A 19,656-nucleotide genomic window follows, 5' to 3' on the forward strand; every position below is an offset into this window, starting at 1 on the left:
TAAGATAGCTACTTTTACATAAATTTAAAACCATACATCGATACTTGATAGTTCTAATACACAACAACTTAACTCCCAAAACTGAAGTTGCCCGAAGAAGACTTGGCAAGCACAACTTTCTAAATGCATACTCTTGTATCATTTCCTCTAATCATAAGCATCATTTGCAGATGGTAATTCTAGTATTTATGTCAAGAAACTCGAACATGTAAGATGTAAATACGGATATTTATATTATTACTTCTCAACACAAGAGGCCCTTGGTTTACAACAAATGGACCCAATAACTAAACACAATAGTTCATACATGATAAAACTTGTTTTTACCACAATTCAATGTTACATTATTCAAGTGGAAAAGATCCAAATCGAAAAACACACTACAGGTCCACATCTTGCAGATAGCCTCCATTTTATTCTCAAGCACTGAAGGCACTTCCCTCAAACTCAAACCAACTTGGAATGTTGGAGCAGAACCAATTAAGCCTCTAGACTGGGTACTTATATAACTGAAGAACCTTCTTCCAAGATGGTCTGTTACTAATGTCATCCCACCAAGCACTCACGTGCTTCCTCTCTCTTACCAAATTCCCTCTCCCAGTTTGGTTCACCAAATAATGACCAAATGCGAGGTGGCTAAGGTCAGCAAGGCTGAAGAAGTCACCGGCCAAGTACTTGGTCTTTGACAGCCTCTCCTCATACACATCCAGCACCTTCACAAGATTTTGATCACTCTCTTCTATCACTTTTTGATCTGAAGGAGCACCTGCTAATGGGGCAAACAGAAGATTAATAACTAACTTGTAGATTGGTGGGTGAAAGTTATGAGCTTCAACTTCAAGCCATTGTTCCACTAGACCCTTTTCTTCTATTGTCTTTCCCAAGAGGTCAGTCCCTTGGTCTTTATACTTCTCTGCTAAGTATCTGATTATTGCACGAGATTCTGCAAAATTGGTTTACAATCACCGCATTAGTATGAATATAGATTATCCTACATTTGCAAATAGCAAAGAAAATAAAGTTGGGGGAGTAGGCATTCAGCCTTTCAGAATGAATTTGTATTGGAAATTTCACACAACAAAAACCAAGTCTTACTGCCCCTTTTGTTAGATTTATGAGATTTTGCTTTATTTAAATTTTGAATTTTAAATAAAGTTTAGATAAGATATTTGTTATTGTTACAGTTTTATTTTTTATATTTTATTTTTAGTTATTCAATATAACCTCAATAAATAAAATTGTTAGTAGATGAATTTGTTAAAAAATTTAAATTAATTATAAATCTATATATAGATATCCTCTCTGATGAATTTTTAATGATAATTTTTCATCTTTAATTTTAATTTTAATTTGTCTGCAATATCCAATTTTTCTATATTTTTCACAAAATATTTCCAACAAGGTTTGTTACAGTAGTTACATGCAAGATGCATCAAACCACAAAAATACCAATTGCACAGAGTAACTGAATTATAACCCCCTTTTGCCTCCTTTTAAAGCAGAAGAATCATAATTAGGAAAGGCAATAATATTGCAGGGTAAGAATGAACAATCCTAACCTCACAACAACTAAAATAACATTATTGACTGAAAGTTTGAACTACCCGTATCAATAAGGTCTCTACAAGGTGAAAAACATCAAGGAGAAAGATCAAAAGTTCAAAACCACCAACCTTAACTGCATGCCACAGGAAACAAAAGGAAAATTGCAGAAAATAATAAAGGGCTAAGTGTCATACCATAGAGAGTATAATCACCATCTTGAATAACAGGAACCGATCCAAATGGCTGCAGTTATTAAACACAGGTATAATTAACCATAACCATGCAAAAAAAAAGTATTAAATGAACCCAGAAAAGCAGAAAATCAAGAATTAAATGGGGAAAAAAATTTGAACCTGCAGCTTAAGGAACTCGGGTTCCTTATTCTCTCCCTTGAAGAGATCAACATCCACTGTTTCAAACTCAATTTCCTTCTCAATCAAACACACCAGCACCCTTTTTGGGGATCCATATGTTGGACCATACACCTTCACCACCATTTTTCGTGTTTAACTTTTGTTTCTCTTTGTTTTGGTTTGGTTTTCTAAGTCTCTTAAGTTGTGCTTTTATGCTGTCCACTCAGAAGAAAAAGCCAACGTCATTGTCTAATAAGATTCAATTCAATTCTTTAGAAAATTATTGAGGATAAACAATTAGTATTTTATTATGTTTAGTACTTAGTGATAATTAGCTCTTTGTTTCCATTGTCTGTGCTTCATATATTTTATATTTTATGTTTAAATATATTTTTAGAGAATATGTCAAATATAATTGTGTAAAATTTATCTACTAATATTTTATTAATAAAAATATTTTATTAAATTTAACTAATAATACATAATTATTTTAATTTATCACTTTTAAATATATTATTAGTGATATGAGATATTAACATAAAATTTTTGAAAATAAAAGCACTAAAGAAAATAATTTTAAAATTTGAGAAAATAAAAATAAATTTATTCTAAATTTAACATATTCAAGTCTATATATATGTATATTTTTTATTAAAAAATGTATTTTTACATCAAAATGTAACAAATTTATTGTATTTATCTTTTCAAGTATTTTATCATCAAATAATTCCTCAAATATTTTAATGACATTATGCTTTAAGTGATTATATAAAATATTATTTTTTTCAAAAAATTATTTAGTAGTAAACTAAATGTTTGAGAAACTAATTTAACATTTGAAGAAAATAAAATCAGGATCAATTTTTTAAGAAAAAAATAAATCAGACATTTTCACGCATATAGATTTTTTTTTTTTGAAAATGAATATAGAATTAATTTCTTAAAATAAATATACGTGTAGAATAAAAACGTAAAACTGCATCTACTATCAACTTAAATCAAATCAATTTTTCCACAAAAAATAAATTTATTAAAAATCTTAGGAATTTAAATTAAGTATATTCTTATTTTTTTTTTTTACTTTAAGAAGAATAAATCATATTAATATAACTTTAAAGGGTATTCCTAAAAATCTTAAATTAAATTTTTGGTTTTCCATGTTTGGTAACTATTTTCAAAAAAATAAAAATTCTTAGTAATATAATTTTTTAGGAATCATTTTTATCTTACTTTCCTATAAAAGCATTTATATAGAGGGTGAAAATCTAACTTTTCGAAATTAGGAAGAAAGTTTCATACATATAATAAAAATATCATATTATCTTTTTTAAAAAAAATAGAAAATCTCTCTCTCACTCTCACACCCTCTCTTCCGCTCTCCCTTTCCCTATGTTCATGCTCTATTTGTTATATTTTATTATTTTTAGATCTTGTCAATTTTAATAATATTATAAAATATGTTTTGTTTCTATAATTTAATAATATTTATTAATACTTATTTATTTATTTGAATGAAATGAAATAATATATTTTCATCCTTCTTAATTATTATGTAGCATTTGTCTTTGTTTATTTTCTTTATTGAATCTTATATTTAAATAATTTAACTATATGTTTTTTAACTTTTTAAAATAGTTTAATGTCATATTTGTAATAAAATTTGAGTAAATAAATATATTTTATCAGTTTATTTTAATAAAGGATATTTTTGTAAAAGGTATTTATATATCCAAGAATATATTATTGTAATCAAACATGAAAGTTTTTAATTATTAGAAATCACATTCCTAGGAACCTTAATGAGTAACTAAACAAATTTTAGTTATTCCCAAAATTTGTATTTCCTGTGAATCATGATTTTTGAGTATGAAAAAAGTTATTTCCTACATACCAAATGCCCCCTAAAAGTGTGGTGAGAAAGATTTTTACAAAAAGACCAGATATACATATAATAATATTATTTGTATTTATTTGTATATCGTATTTCTTGTAGTGTGAGTAATCTTTGTAGATTTTGTATGATAAACCATGTAGTCTTGAAAATGATAGTTGGACCTCTATAAAATCTGTGCAAACAATTATTTTTTTATTTGACATCCTCTATCTTGCATGCCATAACATATAATATATTGAATAATTGAATAACCTTAAATATAATAGATAAACTCAAAATCATACCGATAGAAAGAATCACATTTTAACATCAGGTGAACTCAGCAAAAATATTAAATTACAAAGGAATTAAAATTAAACTACTCAAATTAAATAACATAAATCAAATCCTATCTAATTTCTTAGTGTCACGTGTCTTATCAGAGCATATAACCTTTCTATAAGGACTAAGTCTCACCACTAACATCCTCAACATCATGTTGAAGATCACTTGCAACAACATATAAGAAGAGCAATACAAAATAAGGGGAGTGAGAAACGTCTCACTCTGGTTCACGGCGTAAGATGTTGCTAGACAAACAAACACAAACAAGACATACATCAACATAACATAATCATATTATTTGTATAACATACTCCATTCATTCACAATATAACAACTAAATACCACATAACACTAAGATGCATTATGCAATGGACATGGACTACATGTTATCATACATGTGATATCAGTAAAAACATCACATATCACACTTGTGCATTGTTGCTAGTAATACACATAAAATAGTCTAGGAGTACATGTCGGGTCACACTCTCTACGCATTCTCACTAGAACGACATACTACTAGGGTCTGGTCGGGATAGCTAAGTTGTGCAAGACACATTCCATGCTCATGAGGGTAGGATTGAGACTTTCAAACCAAGTTATCCCCAAGGTTGGTTCCTAAGTTTTTGCACAAGGGACCTTCCTTGCGGTGTATTCCATATCGTACCCTTTAAAAACATTTTATGCATATGATGCATGTCAAATAAACTTTATGCATTACATTCACATGGTCTTATACCATAACACATCACACATCTTATCATATAATATCATGATTAATCCTCACTCAAACATATCATCATATGACCCTCACAGGATCCATACACATCAAATGCATTAATGTCAAAGCACATCAATAAATTCATACATAGCTTACAATATGTCACATCAATTGCATACTCACATGCTACAACCAGTTATTAAGTAATACAATGATTATACAACATCATCCAATACACCTCAAGTAAGAATCATTATGAGATTTTTTAATCATATGTTAGCACCTCAACCACAGTCATTGAGATTGATGTCATTAAGAATTTAAATCAATTGCTTAACTAGTTTGACAACTTTATCACTATCAAACAAGAAGTCCTTAGACATCATTATCATTAAAACACCCCAAGTCATTAACAATCAACTTACATTGATCATAACCTATTAACAATTGTTTTCTACCATAATTCATCCTTCCTAAGCATTAATATAATAAGTACCTCAAACCATTCATATGATCAAACACTTAAAGGGTAAATGATGGTGGAGCTAGGAGAAATGGATGATATACTCCTCCTTGACTTCACCTTGCGTAGGATCTCTTCTTTGAAGAATAATGACCGAATGAAGAAGGCTTGAATGATGGTAGATTTCGGAACAAAGGAGCCTAGACTATCCTAGCTTAAGGCTCAAGAGATTGCTCACTTCAATGGTAGGAAACTACACTACAAGAAAAATGTAAATTTCCGACGGAAAATTTTCGACGGATATAGATCCGTCGAAAATTTTCGACGGGTATTTCCGTCAGAAATTTCCGACGGACATTTCCGTCAAAAATTTCCGACGGATTTATATTTCTGACAGAAATTTCTGACGAAATTTTCCGTCAAAAATTTTTCGTCGGAAATTTCCGACGGAAATATAAATCCGTCCAAAATTTTCGACATAAAATTCCGTCAGAAATTTCTGACGGAAAAATAAATCCGTCAGAAATTTTTGACAGATTTATATTTCTGTCGAAAATTTCTTATTTTTAAATCTTATTTTTAATTTTTAATTTTAATTTTTTAATTTTAATTTTTTATTTTTAATTTATTATTTTTAATTTATTATTTTTAATTTCTTATATATATTTGTAGTATTAAAAATTTTATATATCTTTTAAAGGTATAAATATATATTATAATTATTTATTACAAGTTTTTTATATCTACGATTAGTATTAAAGATGAAAATAAATTAGGCCACACTATATTTTATTATAATTTAGTTGGTTTGAACATAACATTTTTTTAAAATATATATTTTACGTATGACTTATTTATCTATTATAATTAAACGTTATTAAATTTTACTAATAATTAATATAAAAAAACTAATTAGTTTTGGAATAAATTATTTACTAATTAACAATATAATTGAAACATTAATTATTTTAAATTATTTAACTAAAATCTTATTGACAATTTACTATATGATCTTAATATTTTTGTATAACTAATATCTGATTTTAAATTTGATATGAGAATATTATATATAATTAGATAAGATTTTAAGTTAGTATTTTATTAATAGTTGATAATTAGAAAAGAAAGGCTAAATACATTTTTTGAATTTTATATGTTTGATTTAAGGTAAATAAATATATTAAATTAATTAATAATTTATTTAAAATATTAAAATTTAATTTATAAGTATGTAATAAATAAATATTTATAATTTTATAAATTATATTATCATTATAAATTATAAAATTAAATAATTTAAACTATAATTTAAATAGAAATAAGTAGATGTTAATTATAAAAGTAAATACATATAAATAAAGAATAAATAAATTTATTATTATTATTATTATTATTATTATTTGTAATATAAAATTATTATATATTATTATTATAGTACAAATATGAAATTGTATATTTGAGGATGACTTAAATGAATTAATTTGTACAAGTTATACTGACAACATACATATACATTTCGGTAGCTTACTCATCAAAACTTCAGAGATAAGCGTGCTTGACCTGGAGTAGTACTGGGATGGGTGACCTCCTGGGAAGTTTCCCAGAAATTGCACAAGTAAGGATAAAACACACTAAATAGTGAAATATTGTGAAATAGAACCCTTAAGAGACCAAATATGAGGGTTGTTACATTAATAAATTTATTAAAATTAAAAAAAATTATAATTTCAGGAATTTCTGACGGGTTTTTCGTCAGAATTTTTTGACGGATATTTCCATCGAAAATTTCTGACAGAATTTTCTGACGAAAAAATCCGTCGAAAAAAATTATTTCGACAAATTTTTTTTTTCCGACGGATTGAAATCCGTCGAAAATCTGTTGAAAAAAGAAAAATCCGTCAGAAATTTAGCTGTTTCCGTCGGAAATCAACATTTTTCTTGTAGTGCTAGACAAGGTTCCTAGGGTTTGAAGGCACTCTCTCTCTCTCGGCGACTCTTTGAAGAATTTGGCTGAAGATTTCAGAAATTCTATTGCATATAAAAAGTGATTACAAGAAGCTAGGAAGAATGCTTTTAAAAGGCCGGATTTAGGAAGCACTTGGTGCCAATGTGGAGGCTTCACATGTGGCGCCAAGATTTGAATTCAAATTTGAAATTTGAATTCAAATCTTAATCCACATGTGCATCACCGGATTCCAAGGAGCCAAATGCATCTAAATTTGATTTAATTTGCATTTAGGGTTGAATTTGAGTCACACATGTTCAGCCATAGGTGGCGCCATCCATGTGACTCAAAATGCAAACTAAATTAAACCTAGTTTTGCCTAATCCTCTTAAACAAGTATTCCTCCATAATTCCTATACTAATGACCTAAATACAATGGTCAATGAAATACAATGAATAGGAAAAATTACAAGAATGAAAATGAGCCCAATATTGGGTGTCAAAAGCACAAAGGCCCATGAAGCCCAATTCTAGGCCCTATAAGCCCAAAGCTCAAAATTCCTAATCTATGGTCCAAAATACAAGACCAAAACAAAGTAAATTCCTATCCTATTAATATGCAATAAAAAGTGGTGTCAAACAAGTAAAGCCCAAGTGAGGAGCACCCTAGACCCACCAAGCCCATTAGGCCCACTAAGCTCTGAAGCAGTCAAGTCTTCAAATAATCTTTTGGCCATTGCTCTAGTGGTTGGACCCTTGGTCCATGCTCTTCCATCATTCCCTCCCTCTTGAAAAGGATTCGTCCTCGAATCTAAAGACTCCTCCTCATCATCACTAGCACCTACAAAAGGTTTTAAATCACTAACATTAAAAGTAGGGCTAACTCCATAATCAGAGGGTAAATCAAGCCTATAAGCGTTATCATTGATACACTGTAAGACTTGAAAGGGTCCATCTCCTCTAGGACTACGTTTGGACTTCCTTTGTGTGGGAAAACATTTTTTTCTAAGATGAAGCCAAACCCAATCACCTTCCTCGAAGATCATAGCTCTTTTGCCTTTGTTATTTTGTTTAGCATATTTCTCATTTTGGAGTTGTATATGAGTTTTAATCCTTTCATGTATTTTTTTAACAAACTCAGCTCTTGTAGTACCTTCCTTATGAATGAAATGTTCAACATTAGGAAGGGGTATCAAGTCTAAAGGTGTTAAAGGATTAAACCCATATACAGCCTCAAAAGGAGAAATATTGGTAGTTTTGTGGACTACCCTATTGTAGGAAAATTCTATATGTGGCAAATACTCATCCCAAGATTTGTGATTGCCCTTTAGAACTGCCCTAAGCATAGTAGACAAAGATCTATTAACTACCTCAGTTTGTCCATCTGTTTGGGGATGGCAAGTAGCTGAAAAGAGGAGTTTAGTTCCTAGTCTTGACCACAAGACACGCCAAAAATGGGTTAGGAACTTGGTATCTCTATCAGATACTATAGACTTAGGAATTCCATGGAGTTTAACCACATCTCTAAAGAAGAGCTTTGCAATGTTGCTTGCATCATCTACTTTGTGGCATGGAATGAAATGGGCCATTTTGCTAAAGGGGTCCACTACCACAAAGATAGAATCCATTCCCCTTTGCGTTCTAGGTAAACCTAGCACAAAGTCCATGCTAATATCTACCTAAGGGGCTGAAGCAACAAGTAAAAGTGTGTATGTACCATGAGGCATCACTTTAGACTTGGCTTGTAAACAAGCCAAACATCTAAAGCAATGCTTTTGGACATCCTTTCGCATATGGGGCCAATAAAATCTTTCTTTAAGCAAACTAAGGGTTTTATCAACATCAAAGTGCCCCATAGGCCTACCTTCATGGCTCTCTTTTATCAATAGTTTCCTAATGGAACCTTGGGGTATACACAATTTTCCTTCTTTGTATAAATACCCCTCAGCCATATAGAAACCATTGAAAGCTTTTTGTTGGCATTTTTGATAAATATCACCAAAGTCAAGATCTTTCTCATACAATTCCCTAATATTATCAAACCCAAGAATTTGAGTACCTAGAGACATAAGCAATTTATGCCTTCTAGATAAAGCATCAGCTACAATGTTAGCTTTCCCTTTCTTGAATTTAATAATATATGGAAATTGTTCAAGGAATTCTAGCCATTTGGCATGCCTTTTATTTAACTTACCTTGACCTCTTAAATATTTGAGTGACTCATGGTCACTATGGATGACAAACTCTTTGGACACTAGATAGTGTTCCCAAGTTTGCAAAGCCCTAACCAATGCATACAACTCCTTATCATAGGTGGGGTAATTGAGGGAGGCACCTTTTAGTTTTTCACTAAAATATGCAATGGGGTGTCCTCCTTGCAATAACACAACTCCTATGCCAATTCCAGATGCATCACATTCTAGCTCAAAAGTCTTTTCAAAATTAGGTAAAGCTAGTATAGGTGCATTTGTAAGTTGGTTTTTTAAAAGTTGAAATGCATGATCATGCTTTGAGGTCCATTCAAATGGTACATCTTTTTTTACAAGTTCATTCAAGGGTGACGCAATGCTAGAGAAGTTAGGAACAAATCTTCTATAAAAACTTGCAAGTACATGAAAGCTCCTAACTTCACTAACATTCTTTGGTTTGGGCCATTCTTGAATAGCCTTGATTTTCTTGGGATCCACACGAACCCCTTCTTTACTCACAATGAACCCTAGGAAAACCACATAGTCCACACAAAAAGTACATTTCTCAACATTAGCAAACAAGTGGTTTTGCCTAAGGATCACCAAAACTTCTCTAAGATGTCCTAGGTGATTTATCTTGAGATCTACTATAGATTAAAATGTCATCAAAATAAACAACAACAAACTTCCCTATACACTCTCTCAAGACATGATTCATAAGCCTCATGAATGTACTTGGTGCATTGGTTAAACCAAAAGGCATAACAAGCCACTCATACAATCCAAATTTGGTCTTAAAATCAGTTTTCCACTCATCACCCTCCTTGATTCTTATTTGGTGATAACCACTTTTAAGATCAATTTTAGAGAAAAATAGTAGCACCATGTAATTCATCAAGCATATCATCAAGTCTAGGGATTAAGTGCCTGTACTTGATTGTGATATTGTTAATAGCCCTACAATCACTACACATTCTCCATTTTCCATCTTTCTTGGGTACTAACAATACAGGCACAGCACAGGGACTCAAACTCTTTTGCACCCACCCCTTGTCCAATAATTCTTGAACTTGGTTCTCTATCTCTTTGGTTTCTTGTGGATTTGTCCTATAGGCAGGTCTATTGGGTAGACTTGCCCCAGGCACAAAATCAATTTGATGTTCTATACCCCTAAAAGGTGGAAGGCCCTTTGGACCCTCACTAGGGAATACATCATCAAATTTCCTTTAATAATTGTGAAATACCAAGTGGTAAAGAACTAGGTTCAAGATTTAAATTATGACAACTAAGCATACCTCTACAAAGAAGAATGTAAGAAGGCTTTTCAAAAAGTAAAGTTTGTTTTAAAGTTTCTTCTTGTTGAATTCCTTCTATTGGAAGAGGTTTCTCTTCCTTCTTCTTCTTTGAAGATTTATGCTTCTTCTTTTTTTTTTTTTAACAACTTTTTTTTTCTTCTTCTCTTTTTAATTTCATTTGTACTTTATCCTCTATCACTTAGGAAGGAGACAAAGGATGAAGTACAAACTTCTTTTCTTTATGAGTGAAAGTGATTTCATTGGTAAGGCCATTATGCATGGTTTTCTTGTCAAATTGCCATGGCCTTCCCAACAAAATATGGCAAGCTTCCTTGGGAACTATGTCACATACCACGTGATCTTCAGAGTTGCCAATGGAAAACTTGACTTTCACTTGTTTATCTACAATGATATCCCCATCTTCATTTAGCCAATGAAGTTGATATGGTTTTGGATGGGGAATTGGGGTAAGATCTAGTTTCTCCACCAACCTTGTGCTACAACAGTTGCAACACGATCCACTATCCACAATGAGAGAACAAGCTTTATCAAAAATTTTGCACCTTGTGTGAAAAATGTTCTCTCATTGTGAAATGTGAGATTCATTAGGTTGACTTCCTAGAAGCCTTCTTATCATTAACAGTTGACCATCATAAGGATAAGCCCTTTCAATTTGATGGTTTTCCTCACTAGTCTCACTATCACTTGAAGTGGTGGAACTAGATTCATCATGACTACTATAAATGTATTGTCCTCTTAAAATCATGACTTTCTTATTTGGACATTGAGAAGCTATGTGGCCTCTCCCAAGACATTTAAAGCATTTGATGTCACTAGTTTTACTACTAGAAGTGATAATATTTATATTTTTTTCTTTTTCTTTTTCTTGACCTTTGCTAAAATTTTTAGAAGAGTCATATTTGGAAACTTGACTCTCCTTCTTGTAGTCCTTCTTGATATAAGAGCTAGATTGAGTTTTACCTTTAAAAGAATTTTTTCTCAAATGTTGTTGTTCCACCCTTATACAAAGTTGGACCAAAACATCAAGCTCCCTATAAGGGAGTAACTCAACCCTATATCTTATATCAAAATTAAGACCACTTAGAAACCTAGCAGTGGTCAATCTTTCTTCTTCCCTTATTCCAGCCCTCATTAAATACAACTCCATCTTTTGCCTATACTCCTCCACACTCATGTTCTTTTGTTGGAGTCTTTGGAGCTTATCCATAAGCTCCCTACTATAATAAGAAGGTATGTGTCTTCTTCTCATAGCACTCCTCAAATCATTCCAATAGGTTATGGGAGGATCATTATGATGTCGCCTTTCTCTTACCAAGGCTGTCCACCAATACATAGCTTGTCCTTGGAAAGCTAAGGTGGCTAAGGGAACTTTTCTTTCCTCACCTACTTGATGACAAGTGAAGATTTGCTCCACTTTCATTTCCTAGTCCAAGTAGGCATCAACATCTTCTTTTCCATGAAAGGAAGGGAGATCAACTCTTGATTCCCTAACCTTTGGTTCCTTAATGACTCTTCTAGGTATGGGTTGGTAATATTCATCTACATTTAAACTATCCACATCCTCTTGGCTTGTGGAGCCATTGTAACTTTTAGTGGAAATTTTTTGACTCTTTTTCTTTTTAATTTTTTCCAAAAGTCTTGCTTCTTGTTGCTTAATTTTTTTTATCTCTTCCTCAAGGGCAACAAGTTGTACTTCTCTTTCAATATTTTCCTTTTTTTTTGAAGTACCTCTTGTTGTCTCCATAGTTTTAGTGCCTCAACCTCCTTAACAATTTTAGAAAAACTTTTAGGAGATTCAAGATCACTATCACTTTGAGAAATATGACTCATGATTAAGCAATAAGAAGTTTATATGCTATGCAAAAGAAACAAAATATTTTGGGTCTTTTCTAGGAATAAAAATAACACTTGGAAGTCTAAGTGTACAAATTGCACTATCAAGGGAGGTGAGCTACTAAGAGCCACTTAATAACCAAGCCTTTTCAAGTGGAAATCACTAAACTCCTTTGTGGTATTTTCAATTCCCCAAAACTTTTCACAAAGGTTTTTATGTTGAATGCTTTTCACAATTGTTTTTGAATGATAACTAAACGTGAACAATTAATCTCTACACAATGCTAGTCGAAATAAGGCAGCAAAGTAAACAAATTAAAGAACCAACAACTCAAAGGAAGCAAGATTAAGCAACTAGTCATTTTGCCCTAAGTGGAAGCTTGAAACATATGAAATTTCCAAGCCACTTCCACTAGTACTACACGTGAGTGAGCTACCAAGGGTTAGATATACCTGACCAGGTTCTTAATACTCCCTCCAAGCTTTACAAATTGATTGAAATTACAAGAGAAATTGCAAAAATTTAAACTACACTTAAAAACAAATTTTGTGGCGGCTTTAGTGACCAATTAGTAACGGATTTGTTGTCCAAGTTTTTCAACACTTGTTTAAGTGTTCCAATCTGCCACTAATCCTTGTTTATTGTTGCTCCTGGACCCTGCACAAATAACACAAACAAAAGATGAATGTAGGCTGCTCACAAGGTAGATGGAAAGATCACTCTTGTGAAAGTAGGTTTAGGAATTTTCAGTCACTAAATTAGGTCAAGATTTCAAGTCTTTTATGTCCAATTCCTTTCCTACTATTGTTGAGTCAATGTTTGGTCCTTAAGAAAGGATTTGAGGCCACTTCCAGCACAGAATTTTTAGTCAAAGAAAACTAGACAAGCAACAAATGCACAATTTAGAAAGCTTATACCAAAAATTGAAGAATAAGGTGTTTAAAACAAGACTCAAAGATAGCCAAAAATGAAAGCTGAAAATTAAGACTCCAAAGAAAGCTAGCACACAATTAGGAATTTTCCTAGATAGGCACTAGAGTAGATTAAAAAAACTAAAAAGATTTGGAAGAAATTGAACAAGTAGAAGCAAACTAGTAGTCCAATTACTTTGTAGAATTAAGTGTATTTTCTTTTAATTGTTCTTCTCAGCTTTTCCTTGCTATATAATTTTTTTAATTCTTTTCTTTTTCTAAATTCAATTATATTTTCCAGAGAAGATACTTGCCTTTTGATTTCAAATTTTTCACAATTCCAAAGTATAGAAACCGGATCTACTAGAATGAAGAATTTCAAGTGAAATTTTGAAAAACTAGTGCACTAGATTTTGAACTTTTGTTGGATTCTTTTGTTTTTTTTTTAAACTATTTTGAATTGTTATGCTCTGTATTTTCTCTGTTTTCCAGCAAACAAACTTTTAGAAATCGAATCCAAAACAATTAGTGCACTAGAAGTAAGATTATCCACTTAAAATTTCAAGATACAAGAAAAAAATTGATTCAAGAGTAATATGGAAAGTAAATTTGAAAACTCAAGTACACAATGGAAACCTTGTAACAACCCAAAATTGCTGGGCCAGAGGCCCAATTGATTGCCCGGAACGGGCCGTTTCAAAAGTGAAACGGGTCATTCCAGAATAAGAAAAATGCCCAAAATTGGAGAAGTAGAACGGGTCGTTCTGGTAGGAGAACGGGCCGTTCTGCTGGGATTGAGAACGAACCGTTCTGGTTTTGGAACGGGCCGTTCCACTTTTGGAACGGGCCATTCCGGTAGGTGAGCCTGAAATCCTATAAATAGCGCCCCTCACCTCTCATTTTCACACATCTCTCATTCTTTCTTCTTATTCTCTGCTATTCTCTCTTCTTTTCCTCTTCTTCTCTCTGAAGACCAAGGGGCATTTAGAGGAGGAGACCAAGAGATTCTAGTTTTAGTTCAATTGTTGTTTATTCAGGTACAGGGGAAAAGAGAATTATTTATATGTAGAGTTACATGAGGGAATTGGGTAGAGGAAGAGCCCTTAAGATTATGATTAATTTTATAATTATTTCTGTTTGAAGAATTATTAGTCTTATTTGATTCTGTATGTATTTAGGAATATGGATATATGATTAATTGGTAAAAATGATGCTCTGGGAGAGAGAGCGAAATTATAGAAAAGTGCCTGTAAGTTAGGTTGTGAAAAATTGGATGATTTCTGTTTGAGGAATTGATGATCCCATTAGATTCTGTATATGATGAGGATTATAAATATGCCAATAATTTGTAAGAATGATGATCTGGGAGAGAGAACGAAATTGTAGAAAAGAGCTTGTGAGCTAGGTTTTGGAACAATTGGGGGTTTTACTATTTATGTTAAGATTGTATTAAATTGATAATTCCATTGATTATAATATTAACTTATGATTGTTATTGCTATATTACTTGATGAAATTGATGACTTAGATGTGAATTGCTTGAGATGTATAAAACTCATTATGTTGGACTTATCTGATGCGTGTATGGAATTGAACTATGAGATGTTGTGTGGAATGTGAATGAGATGTGATTGTGGTTCTTCACACCTATGACCAGGGGTGAGCACGGCCCGGGATTGTTACATGGGTATCGTGACCTTGGTTAACATGTCAAGGGTGAGCACGGCCCTGGGTTAGGGGTAACGTGACCTTGGCATAGTGTGAAGTGCAAGATTTGTGATGAATGGTGTGATTGAGAATTATGACGTGATGACGAGCATGATTGATTGAAATATGACATGTTGAAATATTTATGAATATTAAGCTATAATGAGATAATATGTTGTGTTTTCTTATGTGCTATATATATAGATGTTTTCTTTTCTCACCGTATAATTTGTGGATGTTTTAGGTGAGGAAGATTCGGGCTATGAGTGGCATCTAGAATGTCAACAGTTGATTTATGGGTATGCTCTGATATTGTGACATCGGGGCAGAGGATTTCTAGGACATGAATTGTATTTGTATATGGAGTTGAACCTATTAATTTGGAAACATTTTGTAACCTCTTATGTTTTATTTTCCAACTTTCATTTTCAGACTATTTTAGATATTGAAGAATGTTTCTAAAGGTTTTTATGTGAACCCTTTTACCTATGTGGAAAATTTTATTTCCTTAGTTTATTTATATTATTACAATATATGTGTTGGGGTAGTAAGGGTGTCACAAACCTAACACTAAGAGTTCACCAATGAACTAGTGATGAACATGAACTCAAATATGTAAATGGAAAAGCAAACAAGCAAGGCACAATTTAAACAAACAAGTCTTGGCCAAAAACTATAAAGAACTCAAAAGTGTTTAGCATATGAATACAAGCATATCTTGAATATTTTTGACATTTTAAAGGACTAACATGACATGACAAACTAAGATTCAAAAATTAAAATCAACACATGCATACACAAAGAGATAGCCGAATCAAAAATAAGGAGAATAAGAAGTGACTCAAACAAAATAAAATCAAGCACAAGTTGAATCCTATTTGTGTTGATTGTGGATTGAAACTCAAGATACAATCAAAAATTGGATCTATGGATAAAATGATTTCAAAAATTTATAGATCTGAATAGAAACTCAAAGTGTGACAAACAAGAACACAAAACCAAGAACAATCGGTCAAATTGAAAGATACTTATCTCCAAAGAAGAACCATGCTCTAGATACCAAAATTGATGGTGGAGCTAGGAGAAATGGATGATGTACTCCTCCTTGACTTCACCTTGCGTAGGATCTTTTCTTTGAAGAATAATGACCGAATGAAGAAGGCTTGAATGATGGTAGATTTCGGAACAAAGGAGCCTAGACTAAGGATGGAAGTATCCTAGCTTAAGGCTCAAGAGATTGCTCACTTCAATGGTAGGAAACTAGACAAGGTTCCTAGGGTTTGAAGGCACTCTCTCTCTCTCTCTCGGTGACTCTTTGAAGAATTTGGCTGAAGATTGATCAGAAATTCTATTGCATTCAAAAAGTGATTACAAGAAGCTAGGAAGAATGCTTTTATAAGGCCGGATTTAGGAAGCACTTGGCACCAATGGGAGGCTTCACAAGTGACGCCCAGATTTGAATTCAAATTTGAAATTTGAATTCAAATCTTAATCCACATGTGTATCATCGGATTCCAAGGAGCCAAAAGCATCTAAATTTGATTTAATTTTCATTTAGGGTTGAATTTGAGTCACACATGTTCAGCCATAGGTGGCACCATCCATGTGACTCAAAATGCAACTTAAATGCAAACTAAATTAAACCTAGTTTTGCCTAATCCTCTTAAACAAGTATTCCTCCATAATTCCTATACTAATGACCTAAATATAATGGTCAATGAAATACAATGAATAGGAAAAATTACAAGAATGAAAATGAGCCCAATATTGGGTGTCAAAAGCCCAAAGGCTCATGAAGCCCAATTCTAGGCCCTATAAGCCCAAAGCTCAAAATTCCTAATCTATGGTCCAAAATACAAGACCAAAACAAAGTAAATTTCTATCCTATTAATATGCAATAAAAAGTGGTGTCAAACAAGTAAAGCCCAAGTGAGGAGCACCCTAGGCCCACCAAGCCCATTGGGCCCACTAAGCTCTGAAGCAGTCAAGTCTTCAAGTAATCTTCTGGCCATTGCTCTAGTGGTTGGACCCTTGGTCCATGCTCTTCCATCAGTAAAGTTATTCATCATCTTTATTCACAAACTACGTTTCCACAACTTAACCTTCTAAGACATCGTGCGATCCAAACATCCTATCGAGAGCTATATATGATATCAAGTTGATCTTAATTTTATTAGAAATATAAGACAATTATCTTCAATTTCTATGTTGATCCCAAGAGCTAATTATTACACCTACTATTTTAAAAAAAATACAAAATTGCAATGTTTCAGCCTAAACCTGATAGCTTGAGCTCCACTCACTAATTTGATCATAAATTGATTTTTAGTCCTCCTTTTTAAGTGATTCTAATGAAATTTCAAAGCTAACATCTAGGTCTACAACTTTTATAAAGATTACAAAACCTAATTCTATCATTTAAGTATATTTGAAAGGCTTACAATGTATGTATATTATATTTCTCGCATAGAATATGAAGTTCATTTTTTAAGTCACATAACTCGGTCATTCCTTAATACTTTTATGTGATTATCGAGTCTAAACTGTAGCCCCAGATGTGTACTTTCTAACCCAACAATCGGAACTCGATTTAATCAATCACACATAGAGAAATCACATAAATACCAAGATATGTTCTTACCAGAATTTTTAAAACTTGGCACAACTCATATCCAAACTTTCTTCTCCCAATCCAATCGGTAAAAACATAGATTAAAGTATGATATTACTCTATTATTTCATACATTACTCAAATTCAATCCCAATTTCATATAATTTCATACTCATAACATCTCCCCGTACAGTTTCCCAAATGCATTCTTTTAGGGTTTTCACTGTGACACTCATTTTACCCCAACACATATAATATAAAAATATAAAGAAATAGTTCCCCAACTCAGATAAAATGGTTCACAATTAAAATACTTCCAATATTCAAATAATTTAAAACAAATATTTATAAATTATAAGTTCATAAATTTAACTACTAAAGAAATATAAAATCCAATTACAATAAAATGAATAATCTAAAATCTTTTGCCTCGATGTCACACTATCAGAGCAATCTCATGACTTAACTATTGGCACCTTAAATGCCACTCATGTCCGAATCTTCCTCACCTAAAAACAATCACAAAACATATAGTGAGAAAAGAAGACATTTATATGAAAAGCACAGTAGGAAATCCCCATGAAACAATCTCAATTTGATATAATATGCAAACATAATATCCATCATTCAAACATGGTCAACATCATCAACTCTAAATGAATCCATTCCACTATCTCATCACAAATCATATATACACTGTGTCACGCATCCAACACCATATCACGCACATGCACAAGCTGATGCATCACACGTCTAGCATATATATGTGTGTGTGTGTGTGTGTACATCAACTCATAAAACAATTAACAAACACTTTATAAATCCATAATATCAATTCAGACTCGACGAAATTACTATTTTGCCCAACGCGGCCCAACTTGAGAGCTCTTACTCTCGTCTGCGGTCGGCACCAAGATATCACGCTCGGCGCTAAGGCCTGGTTGAGACCACCTTAAAGCACTACGCCTGGTGAAATTATATTTTTGCCTGATGTAAATATCTTGAATTCACATTCATCCTATGAATGTGGGTCCGACACGAGGAACTAAGCTTGACACCAACACATTTTTTAGAATTACGAGACAACTATAAATACCCAAATTAATCCAAACCAAACACATAATACATCACTTTAGAAATACAATCAGTCAAAACACTTATTTTCACATGAAAACTCAACACACATCATCAATTTTAGCAGAGAATGCGTTAAAATTCCAAATCCCCAATCCCTCTAGAACCCTAACACATGCACATTTCAATAATTCAATCTCTCTCCCAGAACCTCAATTCTACAATTTTTTTTTACCAAAACTACAATCATCATTTCATCTAGAAAATATTAAAACCATTAAAAGTCCAAACAGATACAATATATAATTACTAAAAAAAATACTAGGGAACTCTCCCTTTATCCATTCCCTCATGTGACTCTGCATATAAAGATCCATTTTTTCTCATACCTGGTCGCGTTAATCAAAATACTCTTGGTGTAGTGAAAGTCGTTCCTGATTACTTCCTAGGCACTCCTTCTTAGAGTTCTAGTTTTTCCTTTCTCTTTCTCTTACTCCTTCAAAAATGCCAAAATGAGACTAATGAGGGTTAACCTGCTAACCCCTTCCTTTACATTCCCTCAGGTTGGGTCAACCCAACTTATTACCTTTCCAACCCTCTTCTCCTTTATCTCAAAATAATTTTATAAAATACATATAAATGATAATACAAAAATATTTTTCCTTTAATAATAATAATAAAATCAAATATTTCTCACCCCAAAATATAAATAAAAATATAATATTAATAATATTATTATTTTTTGAAAAACAGGGTGCTACACCCACAT

The 19,656-nt window shown here is 32.2% G+C and overlaps 1 protein-coding gene across 1 annotated transcript; it reads right to left on the reverse strand.

Moving 5' to 3' along the window:
• Positions 1-209: 209 nt before the first annotated feature.
• Positions 210-2,096, reverse strand: LOC109818966 (glutathione S-transferase F10). Its single transcript, XM_020384524.2, has 3 exons — positions 1,899-2,096; positions 1,740-1,788; positions 210-943 (listed from the first exon to the last, which is right to left on the reverse strand). The coding sequence occupies exons 1-3, from the start codon at positions 2,040-2,042 to the stop codon at positions 489-491; spliced, it is 648 nt and encodes a 215-aa protein (XP_020240113.1). The 5' UTR covers positions 2,043-2,096; the 3' UTR covers positions 210-488.
• Positions 2,097-19,656: the final 17,560 nt, after the last annotated feature.

This window comes from Cajanus cajan, chromosome 2 (assembly GCF_000230855.2).
Source record: "Cajanus cajan strain Asha chromosome 2, NIPB_CcT2T_4, whole genome shotgun sequence".
Taxonomy (NCBI): Eukaryota; Viridiplantae; Streptophyta; class Magnoliopsida; order Fabales; family Fabaceae; genus Cajanus; species Cajanus cajan.